General features: G+C 42.4%; 1 protein-coding gene across 3 annotated transcripts in view; it reads left to right on the top strand.

The window, feature by feature from the left end:
- Positions 1-19323, top strand: part of PID1 (phosphotyrosine interaction domain containing 1) — a 91149-nt gene extending 71826 nt beyond the window's left edge. For all 3 annotated transcript variants that reach the window (XM_037407449.1, XM_037407451.1, XM_037407450.1), the window contains exon 3: positions 17339-19323. In XM_037407449.1, coding sequence (XP_037263346.1) covers positions 17339-17815 — 477 coding nt within the window. In that variant the 3' untranslated portion in view covers positions 17816-19323. The remainder of the gene's footprint in view (positions 1-17338) is intronic.
- Positions 19324-20051: the final 728 nt, after the last annotated feature.

Here is a 20051-nt window from a genome sequence, read left to right as displayed (position 1 = left end):
TTACATCTTTTCTTGTTCAAGAGTGTCAGGATCACATTTTCCTTTCAGCTGTTGCTTTTTTGCATGAGGTCATTCTGAGGGGAGCGAGGAAGAGCACTGCTGTGCTCTGCTGCCAAAACACCCAGTAAATTCACGTGGACTGACACAGAGCACTGGAAAGCCCAAGGTCATATATGCTCTGTGACCTAGGTGAGTTCCTGCTGTCTGTTGCTTTGCTGTCAAAAAGTTGGACACCAGTCTGTCTTTTGAATTAAAAAACAAACAAACAAACAACAAAACCAAAAAAAAGCCAAAAAGCCCCTAGTCATTTCTTAGTAACTTCAAGATGATCACCTGTTGGAAAAGAGAAATAGCTTCTTTTAACCAGAAATTCAGTGAGTTTTCAGAATAGGTGTTTGGTTTTCCAGCAGTACTATGCATGGGATAATGTCCTTCAGGTGTGATTAGGGCTTTGTTCATCTGAGAATCCTCTGCTGAGATGTGCATATGAAGTAGGAGAAACTGGGATTTACAAGAGTTTGCATTTCCTAGCAGGTTACATAAGGAGAGTGACTGTACATGTATGTATCTAAGTCAAAGTTTTTAAGTATTATGAAAGCTGCTGTGTGTGACTTTTATCCATCTATGTGGAAGGATTTGTGTTAGTCTTTTGTTGGTTCTTGCAGGATTTTTCCAGGCCTAAGGTGATGATTGTGCCATCTGGCAAAGTCCAGAGCTTTATCTCCTTTTCCACAGTTGCAGAGCACCCTTAGATACAAATCTCTGTTCTGTTCTTTTTACGGTATATGTGTTCATTTTCCTTTCAAAAAAAGTAGGTGCCTGAAGGTGACAGCTTAGTTGCTGGAATTGGAGAAGAACACAAGCAAGATGAAACCTGTTCTTGTCGTTGCATCCTTGATTTAATTAGTTCAAGTCTTGGTTATACCGGACATTGTGTCATGTAAGAGTTTTAAGTGTTGGAATGTGTGAAGGACATTGTCTCCTTTGCCTAAAGCATAAAAGGAGAAGGCCGTTTTCCTTTTAAAAAGAAACTCCAGAGCAGTTTGTACTCTACATCAAAGAGAAATATTTGGTTTCCTGATCTCTTCCAGATAGTTTGTAATGCAAGTCCAAACCCAATCTATAAGTAGTAGCCAAAGTGATTTTTGTCTTCTCTCAAGTTCTCACTTGCTAAACCTAATCGTGCTGGTTATGTGTTTTTCCAAAGTGCAGCAGCCTTATATAACGGAGAGTAGATTTTGCTTTGGCATGTGGTACCATGCCGTCATCCTCTTGGACCACCTCCAGGAGAGCACAGGTGGCAGTTCTTCTGGGATCTCACAGCTTCTCTGTTTTTATTAGACTTTCTGGCAGGTATCCTCTACAGTATGACCAACCCCTGAGATGCACTTTCTTTGGACCACTCCATGGAATTTCTTCTGTTCACCTTCTACAATTTCTTCCCGATATCTTAAATTAAAAATGTCTGGTGAAGCCTCTCGGTGTTCATTCTAATCATTGGTTTATGATCAGATTGACTCCATTGGAGTGGCTCTAAGGAGCCTGGGAGTATCCTTAGATGGAAATATCGCGTTTCCCTGTGAAGGATGTACTCTGGTTTGCAATCTGCCCTGGAAACAGCTGCATATCCAGCAAGAGCTTTTTTGGGGTCATGTTGTGGCTCTGTTCCACACATTTCCAGCCTTCCCTATATTAAGTTCCCACTTGCTGTGGTTTTCATAGCCTCCATGCTCTGTCCTGAGCAGATGCAGCTCACACCTATTTCCATCACCAGCTGGATGGGGGCAGTGCTGGTGGGGCACTTGTCCATTGATAGGATTGCACTTTCCTGGGAGGGAAGGAAGGACGCAGAGCAAATGGCAGGCAGGAAAGCAGGCAGATGCCAGAAAGTAGTGAAGTTACGTTGCTTCATGAATAGCTCTCCTCTTTATTTGGTGGTTCTTTTGTGTTTATGTAGCCAGGAGCCGCTCTCCAAAGCGAGTGGGAGTGTAGCAGGTGTGGTGGTGTAAAGGCAGTGTTCCCCTGTGCGATTTGGGAGACACCTCTCCTAATGACACTGCTGTGAATGATACAGTGTCATGATCACTGCATTCATTGGAAAACTGTCTTTTTGCAAGAGTAGCACTCTGAGTGTGGCTGCTAGAGCCTCATTTCCATTAATTACACTGCTCCCTCATAAATTGCCCTTGCAGTTTCCCTCGGTAATACTATTCATCACCTCCTCTTCTAAACTCTGGATTTGGGGTATACAGGGACATGTAGGCAGCTGCTGTTTATATTTTAATGATACCGCTTGCTAAATGCTTCTTTGAGAAGAAAAGTGTTATAAATAATTCAATGAAATTATTTTGTAGTACATATGTATATCATATCCTGTTGGAATAGCATAGTGTCACTTTATGCATGCAGATAGGAAGCTGTCTGTGTGCACTGCTGAACAATTTGGGATCTTAGGAACCTGAGGCTGTGACAAGCATTACGATATGATGCATTAATGCCATTTCTGAGCGTTAGCGGATTCATCCCCAGAAGGTCTGTGCTTCCACTCACTAGTGCGTATTGTGTGATCGTGCTGCCATGGGAGGAACTGCCTTGTTCTTGCTGTGGCTGTTTTAAATGTGGAGAGTTTTATACTCTCTCTTTGGTGCTTTTGTGAGAAAGAAGATGCAGTTGTTTTGTATCTACATTTTTAAATGAAAATAAAAATCTTACCTTGCTAATGACAAAACATGAAGACAAATTATAATCTATTGTCTGCCATAGTACTTGGTTTTTCAGGTGGGGACTAACCTCTGTTTCTATTTGGTTGGTTTTTTTTTTATTGGGGGGGCGGAGGTGTTGGTGAGTTTCTTGTAGAAGCAAGATGTTTTCTTGTGTGTAAGATTCTCTCGGAGGAACAGCTAGGTTGGCCTGTTCAGGTTCGATTTTTTGCATACATGGCTTGAACTTAAATGATGCTTGTGGGTTTGCACTGCAATTGAAGAATGTTCTACTTGGTTTTGGCCCAACAAGAGATCCCAACTTGTTTTGATGAAGAGGCAGCAGAGGAAAAGAGCGGAAGCCTAGAGCCAGATGATAGGGGACAAATAATACAGTGTTTGCTTTTACTGTAAATATCTACATCTTTAGCATAGAGTAAATCTAAAGGAAATTCTATGTTAAGCAAAACGCTGTTTTCTCTCTATTGTGCTGTCATATTTAAGCTCATGCATAATTAAACCTAAAATACATGTTATTTTCTATTTAGAAGTATTTAACCAAAATAAAAACAGCTTTGGTAGGAAAGCAGATTGTTAGGAGAGACTTCACAAGGGATCTAATCCTGTGAGTAAAAGTACAACTGTGCCTCATACCAGCATTGTATCAGGCTCCCTAGGAACAGGGGCACTTTGACTTTTTTGCTTCAGCCTAGATGGGGAAAGCTACAGAATTTTAAAAGACAAGTAATTCCTCATTTGTTAATGCACACACCAGTCTCTCTTGCCAAATTTCTGTCTGTATTTCTAGATACTGAAAGAGTGGTCAGCTTTTCTTAAAATGCTCGACACGTGTTACTGTCTGTGCTCTTTTGAAAATCTCTGTCAATATCTCAAAGCAAAGGGGGGAGCACTCTAAACCCATGGGCTTTCTTGAAATGTCTGGCAGTATTTGGTTCCTGCTGTTTGGGGAAGAGAAACCTTCCCTTGTGGGCTGTTTATTTCAGTCTTGGCTATTGCTTTGTCAGTTCGGACCCTGCTTCTTTATTCTTCCCTTTCTGTCTGATACTGGAAAGTGCTGGAGAAAGTATTACGCACTGATTCGACTCAGTTTGATATGATCAAGAACTATTATGTTCTTAAAAAGATCTGTTTATTCGATTAAGTAATTTGAGTAACGATACAGAAAATTGTAAGTTAGGATGATGGTAAATGGCTAAGACTAATTATTTACTTGTTACAGAGCTGTGAAACACCTAGTTAATGGAAAATGTGTGAGTAATTGTTTATATAGAGAACAATCATCAGACTTCTGAGATTTTTACCAGATATGTATTGCAGTCATAGTTAGCAATATGTTAATTTTTGGGTGGTGAGACCTCATTGATCTTATGCTATGGAACAACTGGTGCATCATAGGATGGATGTATTTTGCTTAGAGACAATATCATAGGCAGCCTGTAACCTTATTTGTGTTAGGAAGCTGTAGTCTGTTGTCGTGCTGAAGCGCGATTTCAGAGTTAGTGTTGCTTTATCCAAAACTGACCATCTGTCCCTAGATTTGCCAAGCAGCAGTGGAGTAAAGGGTCCGAGCTTCAGTGGCAAAGCACCTGGTAGGCTTTCTGCTCACTATGCCTTGGCCATGTAGTCCCAGCAGCTGCCCGACTGCAAAGAGAATGACAGAAAATAGGAATGAGTGGAGCTGCTGTTGTATTTCTTTTACCCTAATTTCTCCTGAAGTGACATAGGCTGTGGAGAGTAGATGAATGATGGTCTGCAGGTTCAGCAGGTTGGTCTGAATCAGTATTGATCCCACCACTGTGTTTTGCTACTGTATCTTTATACTCTTTCTTTCTTACTATTCATACAAATAGAGAAATTCTCTGTAAATATAAATTGGAACAATTTTTTAAATCCAGATGGCAGTTTTGGTTGGCTGAGAACTGCAAGACTGGGGCCTTTATATAATGTTATTGATTATTATTTTTTTAACTGCAGGTATTTATTGTTGCATGCAGACAATAAGTCTCAAGAAAAACTGTGAAAGATTTGTTTATTTCCACCATAAGTAGTTTCTTTTTTTTTTTGATCCCTAAAAGTTGCACTGGTTTGTCCTTCGTCAAACCGATCAACAGCAGGGCTGTTCACTGTAGATTTTGTCTTTTCAAAGTCAACTTCAGGGCCGGTGGAAACTATGAAAATGAATTGTCTGCCCTTTGTAAAAGCCATGACCTCTGTAATACCAGAGAGATGAACTGTGGATATGGAGGGAGCTCCTAGGAGTTTGCTGTACAACTGGTGTGAATAGTGATTGATTGGGTCTGACCTGCAGCTGTCTGATACGTACTGGGGACAAGCTGCTGTAATAGATGATATAAATTGTAGCAGTGATAAGTAGAGCTGTCCCCAAAGACCTTTGCCTCCCTCCCTTGCCTTCCTCCAGACAGTCCTCCACTTTGGAGTGCTGCCTTCCAGGCTCTCCAAACCAGGGCTTGGTCTTTGCTTTCATCTTGGCTGAAATTAGCACCACAGAAGTCTCCACGTTTTGGTTTTTGCTCCAGGTGGTTGAGGACTGTGCTTTCTGGCTGTCATGTAGGCTCAGTGCCTTAGAGCTGAAATACATGCCAAGAGAATGGGTTGAAGCAATATAGGGTTTTTTGGAGAGGTGCACAGGTGATGCTGTGGTTAAATTAACTGGAAAAGGAGGGAGGCTCCCTCTGTGTCACTGTAAAAGACACCTCACTGCCTGGAGGAATTCCCAGGAGACAAACCTCCCTGGAGCTCAGGTAGCCTGCGTGAATGCCTGATTTACTGGATGCTTATGAGGGATAAGAATCACTTTTAGATTTTTCTGTAGTGTTTGGAAAGACATTATCCAAATGGAAAATGACTGTATTGAAGGCATAGGCAAGCAGCAAATGCATTGTGAAAACAGGACCTCGGCAGCACTGTGAACCATGGCTTTGGAAATGAATTAAAAACTGCTTGTTGCCATATTATACTCTGTGAGACACATTTGTTCTTTGAAAATCTTTTGGTTAGTCTGCTAACATACTGTTGCATTGCTGAGTGGGAAATTTCTAGTTAAATTGTAATACAGTGTCATAAACCTTAAAGGCAGTGATGTTGTATTCTTTCTGTCTGTGCAGAGCCCGTGTTGCTATGGCCCTAAACCAGAATTTCCTAACACCAGAAAACCACAAATGATAAATCAGGCATATTTATCTAAGGGCTCATTTAGAAATAAAGTTGTTTAACTATATTTTCTTTTTAATAATATATTTAGTGCTTTTTATTAAGTTGAAATATGCAAGATCTGTTTTTCATTGCTGCAGTGTAAGAACTCCATCCCAGTGTAGGCACTGTATTTCTTCTTCTCCAGCCTTTGAATAAGACTTTTCCTGGAGATGCTAAAACTTGTGAGAGCTGAAAAAATCTCTAAGGGTTTTGCTAAGTCATGGAACTCCTTTCCCGTAGTGATGTGTTAAAGAGATAGAAAACTAATGACCAAGTACCTTAATAGAAGACTTTCCAGATGTGGGTGTAGTTACATTTATATAGGAGGTGATACTTCTGTGTTCCCCTGTTCTCTTCAGGGAGTGCGTTCCATTTGCAGTTTGTGGAGGACAGCAGGAGGAGTAAGTGCTGCCATTTCTGGGAGTCTCTCATGTCTGTGGTTTGTTTCATAATTTTTTTCCTTTTTTTGAATGTTACTGGTCTTGTGGTACTCGGGGAGGAAGAACTGAAATGTGTAGTTGTCACTGTTTTTTTTCTGTTCTTCCTGTGATGTAGGCCTGACACGTCTCTTGAAATACAAACCCAATTTGTAGTCAACTTCAGTGGTCCCTGGAGTTGGCTCCCTTCCCTTTTGCTCTTAATTTCAGGTGTTGTCAAGTTGTGCCAGAGAGCAAGTGCAGTTGAGATGTTTGGTCTCCAGAACTGAATACCTTAGTAACACGGGCTTTGTTAAGTTTTATTACTTGGCATCTTCTTTTAAAAGGAAGAATAAAGGGGAAATACAGGGATCTTGTAGGGAATGCTCAAAGAAGGGAACCTTGAGGACAGATCTCTTAGCCATAAAAGATCTTGAAAAACTGGCACTCTGCATGGCTTTCTGGGAGTACTTCAGTGTCCAAAGTCTTGGAGAGGATGTAAAATGCACATGCCTTGGTGGCCCAAGTTGTATAGCCACTCCCTTACTCGCTCTTTGCATGCTGCATGAAGTGTAGCTGGAGTGTTTTTTTGGACTGGTGCCGAAGCGAGCTTTCTGTGGGTTGGAAAGGAAGGGGAACAAAGTAAAAGCAAACAGCCTGCTCCCCCCCCCATCTGCCCCTGGGCTCCTTCCCACTGCTATAAGACAACAGCTGTGGGAAGCCCAGGACTGAAAAGCTTTCTGAAACATGATGAGTTGCTTAATCAGATTTCCATGCTTGGTTTCAACCTCATGTAAATAAAGAATGTGTAGGGGAAAAGTTTGTGTGTAATTTGAACATAAACGTGAAGGTAGGTGTCTGTTTGGGGGGAGGTCTTGGTCATGCAGACCTTAGACCACTTTCTCCTGGCAGAAGGGACATTCTGAAAGTTAATTTTTTTTGAGGTGGCAAAGGAGAGGTTTTGGAAGGACTTTGTATGAAGGAAACTAATCGCAGCTAGTGGCTGCAGGGTGGATTGGTTTTGTTCTCACTTCCCTGGCTGCCTCCACATCTCTGCTTGCCCTGAGAACTCCTGAAGGACAATGGGAAATGAACTGGCTTATCCGACAATTAATTTCAATCCAGTGATAACTGGGCACAAAGAAAGGAAGTTATATGAGGCAATAAAAGGAGACAAAGGAAGAAAGTGATCTAAACAGCAACATAAAGAAAATATTTGGGAATAAAAGTAGTCATCAACTTGTACAGTAGGGTGTCCAGCAGCCCTGCTGAGGTTGTGTGGGATCAATGTATATGTTCATTCAGTTATGTCTTGCACTACAACATTTTAAAATCGCTGCTAGAATTCAATTGATTTCTTGAGTTCTAAATAGTGCAGCGTAAATCTTCCACTTGCAGCGGGACCCAAGTGTCTCCAACTGCAAGCTAGCTGCAGTTTGCCAGTTCCACTTGATTTCGTTTCAGACTCAACCCCAGAAGCCAAACCACAAAAGAGCTTCCTGTCCAGTGGAAAATGAAATGCAAGAGGCGATCCTTCTGTTGTTAACAGGAGATTGCAGGGAGCACAGCTGGCTCTTGCTGAGGTTGTGTTTGGGCTTGATTAACCATTTCGCCAATTCGGCAGAGTCTCCTGGTTGCTGGATATAAGTTAGATACTCTTAGTTCTAACTGAGGAAAGTAGTTTAGTATGCAGGGTAGTTTATAAAAAGGCTTGTTGAGCAGCAGCCTGATGTAATGAAAGGTGAAAAGCTTGGACCGTTGCATTTCTCAGGGTTCTTTTTCCGAAGGGGAGCTCTGCTTGCTGCCTTATTTATCATGCACTGGCTATTTGACCTGTGGAGCCATCACGCTTTTTCTTGTTTAGTTTTATTCCTCTCAGAGCTTAGAGGTTAAGCCTTCAAGGGTAATTTTTTTCTCTCCCAGCGCATTTATTTACTAAATCCTGAAATTGTCAAATATCAGTGTATTTTCTCCGCCTCTCCCCCAGGCAGTGTGCGTTGGTGTTGATCATGGGGCTGGTTGTGCAGAATAAGGAGGGCTTTGCTCCTGTGGGCACCATGCAGTGGTCTTTGTCTTCTGCTCCCCTCCCCAAGTGCCATCAGTGGGAGGCCTAGCAGAGCTCTGCTCTGGGAGGACTGGGGTTTTATTTGGCTGGGAAAAGGGACTCTGGGATGTCTATGTGCTCTTGGGTCTCTCACTCAGAGCTGGGACAGTGTCTGAGAGGGGTGCCCTGTGCTTGACATGAGTCATCTGCAGTCACAGAATTACACAGTGGCTGAGGTTGGAAGGGACCTCTGGAGATCATCTAGTCTAGCTTGCATGCTAAAGCAGGTTCACCTAAAGCATCCAGGTGGGTTTTGAATTACTCTAGAGAAGGAGACCCCACAGCCTCTCTGGGCAGCCTGTTCCAGTGCTCCATCACCCTCAAGGTAAAGAGGTTTTTCCTCGTATTCTGATGGAACTTCCTGTGTGGCAGTTTGTGCCCGTTGCCCCTTGTCCTGTTGCTGGGCACCACTGAAAAGAGCCCGGCCCCATCCTCTTGACAATGGCCCTGAAGGTATTCATGTTCTCAGTCTTCTATTCTTCAGGCCAAACATTCCCAGCTCTCTCAGCCTCTCCTCATACGGGGATGCTCCAGTCCCCTCATCTCCGTAGCCCTCCGCCAGACCCTCTCCGGTAGTTCCCTGTCTCTCTTGACCTGGGAAGCTCAGAACTGGACAAACAAAGTCCCTGGAGTGTTTGTCCTGCTCGGTGTCTGAGGAATGAGAGGTCCTTCTTGGGTGCGCTCTGCCCTCGGTCAGAAAGGCCCCATGCCCGAGGTGCTGCCCTGGCAGATGCAAACTGGACATTGGGACACCCACCCTGGGCCACAGTAACTCATCTGCTCTGCCTGCTGCCGTGTTCAAGGGCTTTCCTAGGCCAGCTCAGAACCAGCAGTGAAATCAGTAATAGGTTTTTCTTTCTACTAGGCATGAGAATTTTTCAAGAAAAGGTGTTTTCACTTCTTACTTCTCCTTCACCTGCTACAGCTACTTGGAAGCACGGAGGCTGTAAAATGTGGAAGAAAATGATGGGTAGAAATAACCTGAGTTTTTGTGTCCTTTAAAGGGATTTAGTTGGACGATTGGGTTATGTCCAAAATGACTGCCCCGCACTATCTCTTGACACCTTACTTGTGTGGTGAATCCTTCCTGGGACCGAGCTAAGGCAGGATCTGCTGCGTGGTCACAGCTGAGAAACACATGGGAAAATAAAGACACCTGTGAAGAGGGCTGCTGCAAGCATGGCCGTGGGGAGAGACGGAGGGAGGGAAGGAGCAGCTGCTGCCCAGCGGTTGTTTTTCTGAAGGAGTTCTGAAGACGTAAAAAGTGGAATGCATTTCTTGGTGGGCTTATTTATTATTTTTTGTTTTCAAGGGAGAATTTTAGCATTGTTTTAAGGCTTAGGTTCAGCTTTGTTCTCACTAAAGGAGTCAGATGCTGACTGTTGACTTAACTGCTGAGGAGGTGCTGACACTTCCAGCTTTTTCTGGAGCTACTCTTCAATTCCTCGGAATAAATCAGACATTAACTACTGATCTTTTTTTCCCCTCCTTCCTAAACCAGAGGGCAGCTGTCAATGGCTATTTTCTATTAAACGGTTACCCAGCTCAGTTTGTTATCCCTCTGAATTTTGTTTCCAAAATAAAACAGTTCTTCACATATTTCTGTAAGCCTTGTTACTGCATTTACTGAGTATTCCTGTGTGCTGAGGAGCCCTGCGGTTCCCACAAAGACCCTCGTGTTTGTGCTGCGAAGTCCTTGGCTGGGTGGCAGGCGGTGTGGATAAGGAAGCAGTGAGACGCAGAGGGAAACTGTGCAGCCTTTTTCCTTAACTGAGTCATTTTGTTGGGTCTTACTTAAGCAAATGTTGCTTGAATGCAGCTCACGGTATTTGCTCAGTGATCCGGTGGAATGTCTGGGATATTTTTGTTTTTCCTTCAGAGCCAAAAAGCAGGTTTTGGCTCTAAATCCCAAAGCCGCCAGCCTGAGGCAGAGTCACTGTGCCTGAGGTGGTGCGAGGAGATGGGCACGAGGGCTGGCTCCGAGCGCTCCCTCCGTGCCAGGGGCTGGCTGGATTAATTAAAGATGTTACAAATGGCTACAGCTAAATTTGCTTTTAGTGAAATGAAAGAAGTGCCGTGACTGACTGAGCTGATGGGCAGCCTGCTGCAGGCCTGTCCCCTCGTATCTCAGCTCCGCTGTGGATCAAACCAGCCAGTTTCAGCGCCCAGAGCTGCGCGACCCTCCAGTGGGCCCTGACCTGCTCCAGGCACCCTGTGGCAGTGGCACTGGGGCTCTGTACACACTGCCATTGCAATGAAGCTCCCCACTGGGGCCACCTTATCTCCTGTCTGGCTTTCCAAATGCTGCACTGTGTTCCTCAGCCCCAAGGGACCAGCAAACGTCCTGGCAGGTCCACGACTCCTCTCGGGAGAGTCTTTCCAAAGCTTTGTGACCAGGGATGGGAGGGTAACATACTGCATGAAGGGGAGGTATTCCAGGTGGCAATGGCCACAGGGAAATGTGGCCTTTTAATCTTATTTTCTCTTATATTTTTTTATTTGGTTTTATCTCTGAACTAAAAAAGGTGAATTTTCAGATTGATCAGCACCATATCTAATGAAATCTTCTGATGCCTCTTGGAGGCACTGGAAGATATGGGGCTGTATCCAGACGGCTCTGGCTTTCACCAAGCCTGGTGCCTGGTGGCATGGCTGTCTGCTGCGGCTGCTGGGGTACAGGGAAGCCCGAGTGCAGTTTTTTTGAGCAGCAGCTTCTCACAGTGTATTCCAGACCTGGCACTGATGTGGAGATTGAGCTTGCGTTGTTCTGGCCTTAACAATATATGCATGGAGGCAGGGGGAAGTTTGAGCTTTCTTGTCCTGTGTGTGCTTTTGTACTGCTAACCCAGAGAGCATCTGCATGTTTATCTGCGTTCCAACAGCAATTTGTAGCAAGACATGTATGTGCCCTTCCAAACCTGCTTTTGTCTGCTCCTTTCTTCAAGTCTCCTCTGTATTCCTCTTAAATATTATTGTGAGTTTACCTGATCTTTAGGCTGTTGCTTCTTGCTTGGCTGGGGCAAACTGACAGTTTGCTTGCTGACTTGGAGGGTCTATACCAGTGCATCCTGACACAGCCCATTCCAATTGCTTTTTCATTACCACATGCCCTGAAGTTGCCACAGGAGAAATTCTTCTGATTTTAGGAAGAAAATGTCTCCTTACCTTTAAGTGAGGAATATTGTACTGTCTCAGATCAAACATAATCAGTTGCAACTAGACCAGATTGATGGCTAAAAGAATGTTTATTTTAAAACACAGATTGACAAAAGAGACAGTCATCTATTACTAAGATTTACATAAGATTCAGGATCCTCTAGGGCATCCTCTGGTAACTGCAAATGTGCAAATACCTGTTGGCTCAAGTTCAGTGCTCTATTTGCTTTAATTTTTCTGGTTTTTTTGTTAATTTTGTTGATGAAGGCCCTCATTATCTGGTGTGGAAGAAATACTTATATTAAAGAAATAACCAAATAGTTAATTTTCCATAAGGTCCTTTGATCATGGTCTTGAATAATAAGAGAGGCCAGAGTCCTGTGTGTGTACGTGTTCCTTTGCCAGACTCCTGTGCCGAGAGCATCTGCCCTTGTGTAATGCAGTAATTATAGATCTTTACAACTTGGATCTGCTTTCTTGGAGCAATGATAGTCTCTGGACTGGGGATAGGGAACAGAGGGAGAAAAAGAAACTGGGCCACCTAATTTCAGGGGAACAACTGAGGCTCATGAGTTAGGAGCAGTTATGGTCCATAGGGGAGTCAGATCTGAAGTCAGGTCAACACACGCAGGAGCTAAGCTGTTCTTTATCTCCTATGAAATGCAAGTAAACAATGTGAGATTGATGACGAAAATGGAGTATGGAAAGTAAAATACCCTTATTATTTCTGACAAATTGTGTTGTGCTGGAAGTGAAAATGTCTGTGGCAGCAGCTAAATTGGTCTTTTCAAAGTTGGTAAGCTCTTGAGCCTAGTTATTAAAAGATATTTTCATTATACTTTACTGGACTGAAGGGGATGAAAACAACAATGTCAAAATACTCAGATGTTTTTGTATGTCCAGGACAGTGCATGAAAGATGACATCGATTAATCTTCATGTCCTTTGGCATGAGACATCTCTACATGTCAGATGGCTGCAGCTGTGTTATGAAAGGGCAAAGGCACAGCATTCTTCTGTTGAGGACAGTTTGGTCAGATACTGACACTGGTGTTGGCAAGTCTCTAGGGTGAAATAAGGAGCTCTTCAGAGCATCTTGGCTTTCAGTAAAGGTTTGAATGTTTGCAAGCACAGAAATGCTGAAACCACAAGTGTATTTTATGTCATGTTGGGTGACAGTGGCTTGCCAGGGAGCGAAGGATCAGATGGAAAATGCCAGTTTGCCATAGAAAGGCTGGGAAGAATGTAGATAATTTTAGCATGCACAAGAAGTTGTTGCAAGTTGATCTTCCAGAGATCCATGGGAAAGATGAAGCACACAAACCAAAGGACTAAAAGTACCATGAAGAAATACATTCCTACCCCTGAAAGAAGACAGGATATAAAACGCCTTTATTTCTCTAAGGTTAGCACAGTGGCATTGAGCTGGCTTTTCCTTTCCTTTTCTCACTTAAAATACAGTGTCCAAAACAAGTAAAGACTGCAGCAGCTTGATGATAATTTACACATTACAACCAACCTGTGGCTACCCTGCCTTGCACTGAGGCTAAAGGGCAGGGAACATGGCTGCTGGCCGTGTGTGTATAGGACGATTTGCTATAGGGCATGCCTTGCTGTCACAAATAAGTCATCTTCCTGGACTGATGTTTGCTGCCCAGTGACCTCTGTCCAGTGTTTTGGAGGAGGAAAAAGCATTAGTCAGTCCTGGTGCACTTGGGCTGGTGGTCAGAGCTGTATTATCATAGATGGAGCTTTCAGCCTGAGCTGTGGCTACTGCCAGTCCTTGTCAATAATTATCCTCTAGTTAGTAAGCCTATACAGTTGAATCTGTTCAGGCACTTCTTCAGTGTGTGTTTGCACATGGACACATAATAATAATAATAGCAATGATGACAATAATAAAGATAATGAAAATAGTAGTGTCTTTCTGTGCCGTTCACATCTGGTTCTTATGAGTATTAAAGATGAATTTTTTTTATATATATATACTTTCTGATGGCTTCACACTGATGAGATGCCATCAATTTTAATGGAAAAGATCACCAGTGGGAATTTTTGCCTCAGAATAATTTTCTTCTCCATCTGATAATGGGAGGAATATTCTGTTCTTTGATCTTTGGTTGGTAAACTTGGAAACTGGAAAGGAAGATGGTTGTACTGTAATAGCTTTACTCTATTGATGTGATGGTCGGTGGTTTCTGGGAATTTAAATAAAGGTGAGTGTGCTGTGAGATGTGGTGAGGTAGGAGCTGAAACACAGGGAGCATTGCTTGTGGAATAACCTTGTAACTGAAAGCTCAGAGATAAGTGCCCTGTAGATCTATCTTTTGCTGGTTTTAGTTCGTACTGGTAATGTCCCTGCACTTACACAAATGTTAATACCTAAGTTACTAAATTGGTCAGCTCCAGATGGATTAATACGTAATGGATAACATGTATGTGATACTTAATCATGAAGAAAACTTTGTTCTGAACAGGATACTGCCTTGTTTTATGTCAAATATTTGATGTGTCTTGCCAGCCCCTGTATCCCTGTTCTGTGTTTAGCAGGGATTGTGAAGTGATGAAATGTTAGACATCTGTCCTCGCTAAGAGCTTCGGTAATGCTGCTCATGTGAAATGCTTTTATCTCAACTAGGAAAAAGAAAATGGTCATTTCTTTAAAAAGAAAAAAACCCCAACCCCAAAACATTAGTAGGTGTTGATGTTTCTATGTAAGACACAGTACAAGAGAAACTCTAAACTAGAGTTTGTTTCTTGTCTCTCTTGTGAACTCCTTGTTGTAGTATCTAAGCACCTTATAAATATTTACAAATGTGTCCTCAAATGAAAATGAAATGTATATGATAGAGTTGCAAGGTGGTGTTAAAGGAGGCAAATTTCTAAAGGTTCCTACACAGTTATACTGTGACAGAACTGGGACACTAAACCACACTATTATCTCCCATTTTGGTAAACAAGGCATCATCCATCCCATCCTTCTTATTAGTTACTTTTGCCTTGGCTGCTATCAGAGTAAATCACTGCTTGCTTTTTTTTTTTTTTTATTTAAATACAAATACTTTATGTGTAAGGAAATACATTATTTTTTTTTGTAACTTCATACTTAGGCAGGCCACGCACGTATCGATGGCCAACAGGGGGTTGCAGCTAGTGGCAGGGCAGGAAGAGGGAGAATATTAAACTTGATTTACACTCCCGTGTGACAGTCCCCTCTGATGTTGCTCCTCAGCTGCCAGCGGTGTCCTGAGCATCACTTGGGAGTCGTCTGTACTGAAAGCTGATGCTCTGTGTGCTGGGGGTAGATTTGCAGCACTGAGCTCAGCAGCACTAACTGCCTGGGAAGACCTGTAATAAAGCTTCCTAAGTGGGATGGAGCTGCCTTTGCTTTCCTCTCCTCGCCCATTCCTCCTGCTGTTGTGGCAGGGCATCTCACGTGCTGTCAACAGCTTCCTCTTGCAGACAAGCGTGTAATGAAATGATTTCCTGAATTTACTGTTGTTCACTAATGAGAGGCGCTTGTTTCTGTGGGCTCCAAGTGATACCAGTCTCCAAACAGCAGTTGGGGGGAGAAATGTTGCAGTGGTGGCAGCATCTTTGCTGAGGCTGGGAATTCAAAACTGTATTTGGGCGGTGACAAAGAGCGTGAGCAAGAGGCTAGTTCTCTGTTCCTCAGGGTTTAAGGGCTTTGTACAAATCTCTTTTGAAGTCAGCGAAGGACTTCTGTTACTGTGATGGGCTTTGAATCTAACCCCAAATGCTCAATTTATTTACAGTGTGTGTTGGTCTTTTGTTGGCTGGCTTGTGAATATGAAATGGTGCTGAGCAAACCTTCAGAGAATATATTGAATGTGCAGTTTTGCACACTGATCTTGATCTTTTCAAAGCAGTATGACTGTGGGTATATGTTGAAATACCCCACAGTATGTTGCAGACACATTCCTTGTTGGTCTTGCATGTGCTGTTTGTATGCATTTATTTGGCACTGTGAGCTCTGAGGTTTTCTTTTAGGTTATTCTACAGTACTTTTGGGAACTCAACTCTCATCACTACTAAAATAAAATAAAGCAAAACACTGGTAGGTCTTGCCTTGTTAACTGTTCTAGCTGTTGTGTGTCCCACTGTTCCAAAAAGTAGAAAGCTTTATAAGATTTAACATACTCCCAGTGCAAAGCATGAATATTTATAGGCAAAGAATAAGACTTCCCATTTTGAAATGTCAGTGCTATGAAATTGCTTTTTTGGCAGGCGTGATTAAGCCACACAGACTTCCAATAATGTTTTGTAAGCTTTTTCCTTAATTACGGCTTAATTTAGGTCTCTGAGTTTAACAAAACCTATGAAGCTTGCAGCAAAATATTTTTCTTGTGGAAAATTGTGTTTGCATGGAATACAAATCCTGTATTCCTTGTGGGTATGATTTTTTTGCTGTGTTTAAATGTGAAAATCCCGTAATTTTTATTTGCATTTCTTAAAGCATATACAAAACAAAAATAGCTGATACTCTGTGTTTAATACAGAATTGTGAAGAAATTAGTTTGGAAAGTGAATGTGATTACATTTTTTTCTCCAAATGCCTGGAGTAAAATGCACATGAGGTTATAAGACATCGACCAAGAGGCACAAGATTCTGTCTCAAGCAGTTACGGCTGCAAGAGACAAATTAGAGGCAATTTTGCTTTCATATAGTTGTTCTTAAGTGCACTGTTCTGACAACAGCAATAAATAGAATAATCCGCATAATTGTATTTATGTGGCATTGATCTGTCTTTTTCTAGAGAAAATCCCTTTTCCCAGATAAAATAATCTTCCATTCAGCTGTAAGTGGAAGAAAGCCTCTTGAGCACCTGCACAGATTTAGGGCAGTGTTTCTGCGAAGGCTTAATACAGTGTTTTGGTACGGACCTTCAGTAAATTTGATTTTTGGTCAACAAAATACAATAAGGGCACTAAAACCACCCTGCTTTCCTGTGCAGATTGGATAACATGATATTTACTCAAAAGAGCTAGACAGAACAGCACAGAGATGATGTGATTAAACTAAGGTAGATTTAGCACTAGACTTTTTTAACAGCATATTTCCTTAAATTGATGTCATAAATGTCTCAGCCCTGCTCAAAGATAGAGTTCTGAACAGCTTTGAGCTATTCCTGGCTTAATACTTAAGTAGAAACAGCAGAAGTGGTGGAAAAACAGGATCATTTTGGAAAAAAACATTCAAAAGCTTTAAAATTCTCTGCCATGATCATGCTTTTCTGACCACCTGCAGCTTTGCGTTATCAAACTGAGAATGTCTCAGTCATCCTAATATTAATGTTTGAAATACGATACAAATAAATCATCTGAATAAAGTAGAAGGAAAAAAAATGGTTAGCGTTACAGCTACCTGGGGCCTGCTCCACTGACACTTAGACTTGCTGGTGTAAGCTTAGGGGTACAGTCACGGGCTCTAGAGCTGGGCTTTCCAGGGGACCTGGAGAGGGTGAATCCCTTGACACTCAGAGACTGAACAATTTTAACATCTGGGTTTGAATGCTGAAGTCAGCATCTGAGAAAGCAAATATCTGGAAAGCAGTTTGAAAACTGTTTTACTGGAAATGATGGGGAAATTGGGGAGTTTGTATGTGGGGACGCTTTTATTTTCTGAATAAAGGAAAGTTCCCTGGAATGGCAGAAAGCAACACCGGAGTCGGCCACCTGTGCTTCACCTATCTTTGCTCTTCTTTGCAGGTTACGTATTTGGGTAAGGTTTCCACAACAGGGATGCAATTTTTGTCAGGCTGCACGGAGAAACCAGTCATTGAATTATGGAAGAAGCACACGCTCGCCAGGGAGGATATTTACCCAGCTAATGCCCTTCTGGAAATTCGCCCTTTCCAAGTCTGGCTGCATCATCTGGACCTCAAAGGTGAGGCAACAGTCCACATGGATACCTTTCAGGTAGCACGTATAGCCTACTGCACTGCTGACCACAACGTCAGCCCAAACATCTTTGCTTGGGTCTATCGGGAGATCAACGATGACTTGTCCTACCAGATGGACTGCCATGCTGTAGAGTGTGAGAGCAAGCTGGAGGCCAAGAAGCTGGCCCATGCCATGATGGAGGCCTTTAAGAAGACTTTTCACAGCATGAAAAGCGATGGCCGGATCCACAGGAACAGCTCATCAGAGGAAGTGTCTCATGAATTTGAATCTGATGATGGCTGACTGAACTCATTCGCGGTTCAGCAAAGGCAGAAATGGCCTAGGGAATGAGACCTGATAGATGAATAAGCAACAATTGAAACTGGGGAATGAAAGGACTGCCAAACACTTGTCTGACCAGCTTTTTAAATCAAAAGAGCAATTCAGTACCTACAGATATGCATCATTAAAGTAATTACGTTACATTGAAATCTGCTGCTGTTGTAAAAGTGAGGAAAAAAGCTCCCTCCCCCAACTCTCTCACCCACCCATCACTGTCCCTTTCTCATCTCTGTAGTTCAGGTGCATACCAATGAAGTAGACTCATTCCTGTTTGTCTTACAAGACTGGTCAGGCAATTTTATTAGTTGCTTCTGCGGAGTTCCTAGCTGGGGGCTGATGCTGATGCACAAGAGCAAGTAAACCTGGAAAGCCCTAATGGTTCCCGAAGAATCTTTCTCTGTGATGCATCACAAAAAACCTTTGACCGTACGTAGGCTAAGACATCCATACATAGCCTTTTAGACTAACGGCCTGGCATTCTGCAGTTAATTCACATTTCACAAATAAAAAAATGAAAGAAGATGCTTGTATGTACACATTATATCATATGCTATCCTTTATTTTATTCATTGTACTTATTTTCTTAATATACCTGCTGCCACGTCTTTCACCCAACACCAGTAGTTGCAGTTTCAGACTATATACTGCAGGATACCAAAAAGGGGTGGGCAAAAATTCTCCGTGACGGCTAGGGGTACAGCGAGCCAGCACCATTACCTGTGCGTGTTCCAACCCTGATGTGCTTTGCAGGAGGAGGGCCCACTGGTAAGAGTTGAGGGACACTTGGGTCTGTCAGCATTTGAACTGTGACTTCTCATCAACCTCAGGTCTGAAGTGATATGAGTATGGTAGCCTCAACTCCGTGTCACCGGTCTCCACATTGCTGGCCGAGTGGCCCTGGTGGGATAGAGCTGGTGGTGCCTCATCGCACAGCCAGGGCTGCGTTACTGTAAAGATCAAAGGAAACAGTCCCTTAGGAGTCAGGTTTGAACATCTGTTCTGGTTGAGAAGCTCATGTTAAGATTCCCATATCTTTCCTTGTTCACAGATATACAGAGTCATGCCTTTCTTAAATGCAGATGTTTAATAAAACTCAAATAAAAGGAAAAACTTGTTTCACTTGACATTTTTTAAAGCCGAGAGCAGATCGATAGTTTGCAAGTCATGCTGCTCCTTTGTACAATTTTGTTTGTAATTATGGTAATGTTAGGGGCACTAGGGCACCTTACAGAAGCCTTAAAAGAAAGCTAATCAAAGCAGATAGCTCTGTGTCTGTGTTTTGTGGGTCTGTGTTTGTATGTGAGTGTATGTGTGAGTCCAGTGTTAAAGCATATAGATTGAGCATGGGAGACATTGAGGAGGGCCCACACCTCTTGAAAATATGCTTGTTGCATTACAATGTATGTAAACTATTCTCCAGCATAAATGCATTCATACTTTAATAAAAAAAAATAATGTTTTGAGTTAAAGCTTGGGAGTTTTAAGCTGTCTTTCCAATGCAAACTGTGTGGGTTTTTCATGTCTTTTTATGTCTGTGGGTTCTGTGTTTATTTCATTTAGTGGAATGAAAATGTTAACATTTCTATTTAGTATTACATCAGTCTCCATGAGTCCTACCTCTAACATTTTAAAATTATTTTCTTTTAAATATTTAGGTAAATTATTACTGTGAGATATTTTTTTTAACTTTGCTCTGTGTGGACATGATTTATAATTTCTGCTTTGCAGGAGGTGGCAGAGATACTCCCCCACCCCGGCTTGGCCAGCTGAAATGAGCGATTTTGGGTGAGAGCAGTATCTTGCCCTGCTTACGGAGGTGGCAGAATGGCTCACGCGTGACATTAGATGGTGGCATGGGGAATAAAACACCAGGCTGACAGCTTCCAGAAAGTTTCTTTCTGAATCTTTGGATAATCTGCTCTTTACAAATATGGCTCTAAAAATGATTTATTTTTTTCTTCCCACAGTGCTCATTTGGAAGCAAAGGGTCATGTATGGGCTATAGGGTGGTCACAACAACAACAAAAAAAAAGAAGTCTGAGTCCTGCCATGTCTGTATCTGTCTTTTTCACCAAAGGCAGAATTAGGCAAAGCTTCATTCAACTTTTGACTTTTTGTTTGTTTGTTTGTTTGGGTTTTTTTGTTCAGAGCTGTAATCATGTGTTAGTTTCTTTACTTGTTTGGATGCTCTGCCACC

The sequence above is a fragment of the Falco rusticolus genome, chromosome 13 (assembly GCF_015220075.1).
Source record: "Falco rusticolus isolate bFalRus1 chromosome 13, bFalRus1.pri, whole genome shotgun sequence".
Lineage (NCBI taxonomy): Eukaryota > Metazoa > Chordata > Aves > Falconiformes > Falconidae > Falco > Falco rusticolus.
Note: the sequence above shows the minus strand (reverse complement) of the source record. Positions and strands in the feature narration are given on the sequence as shown.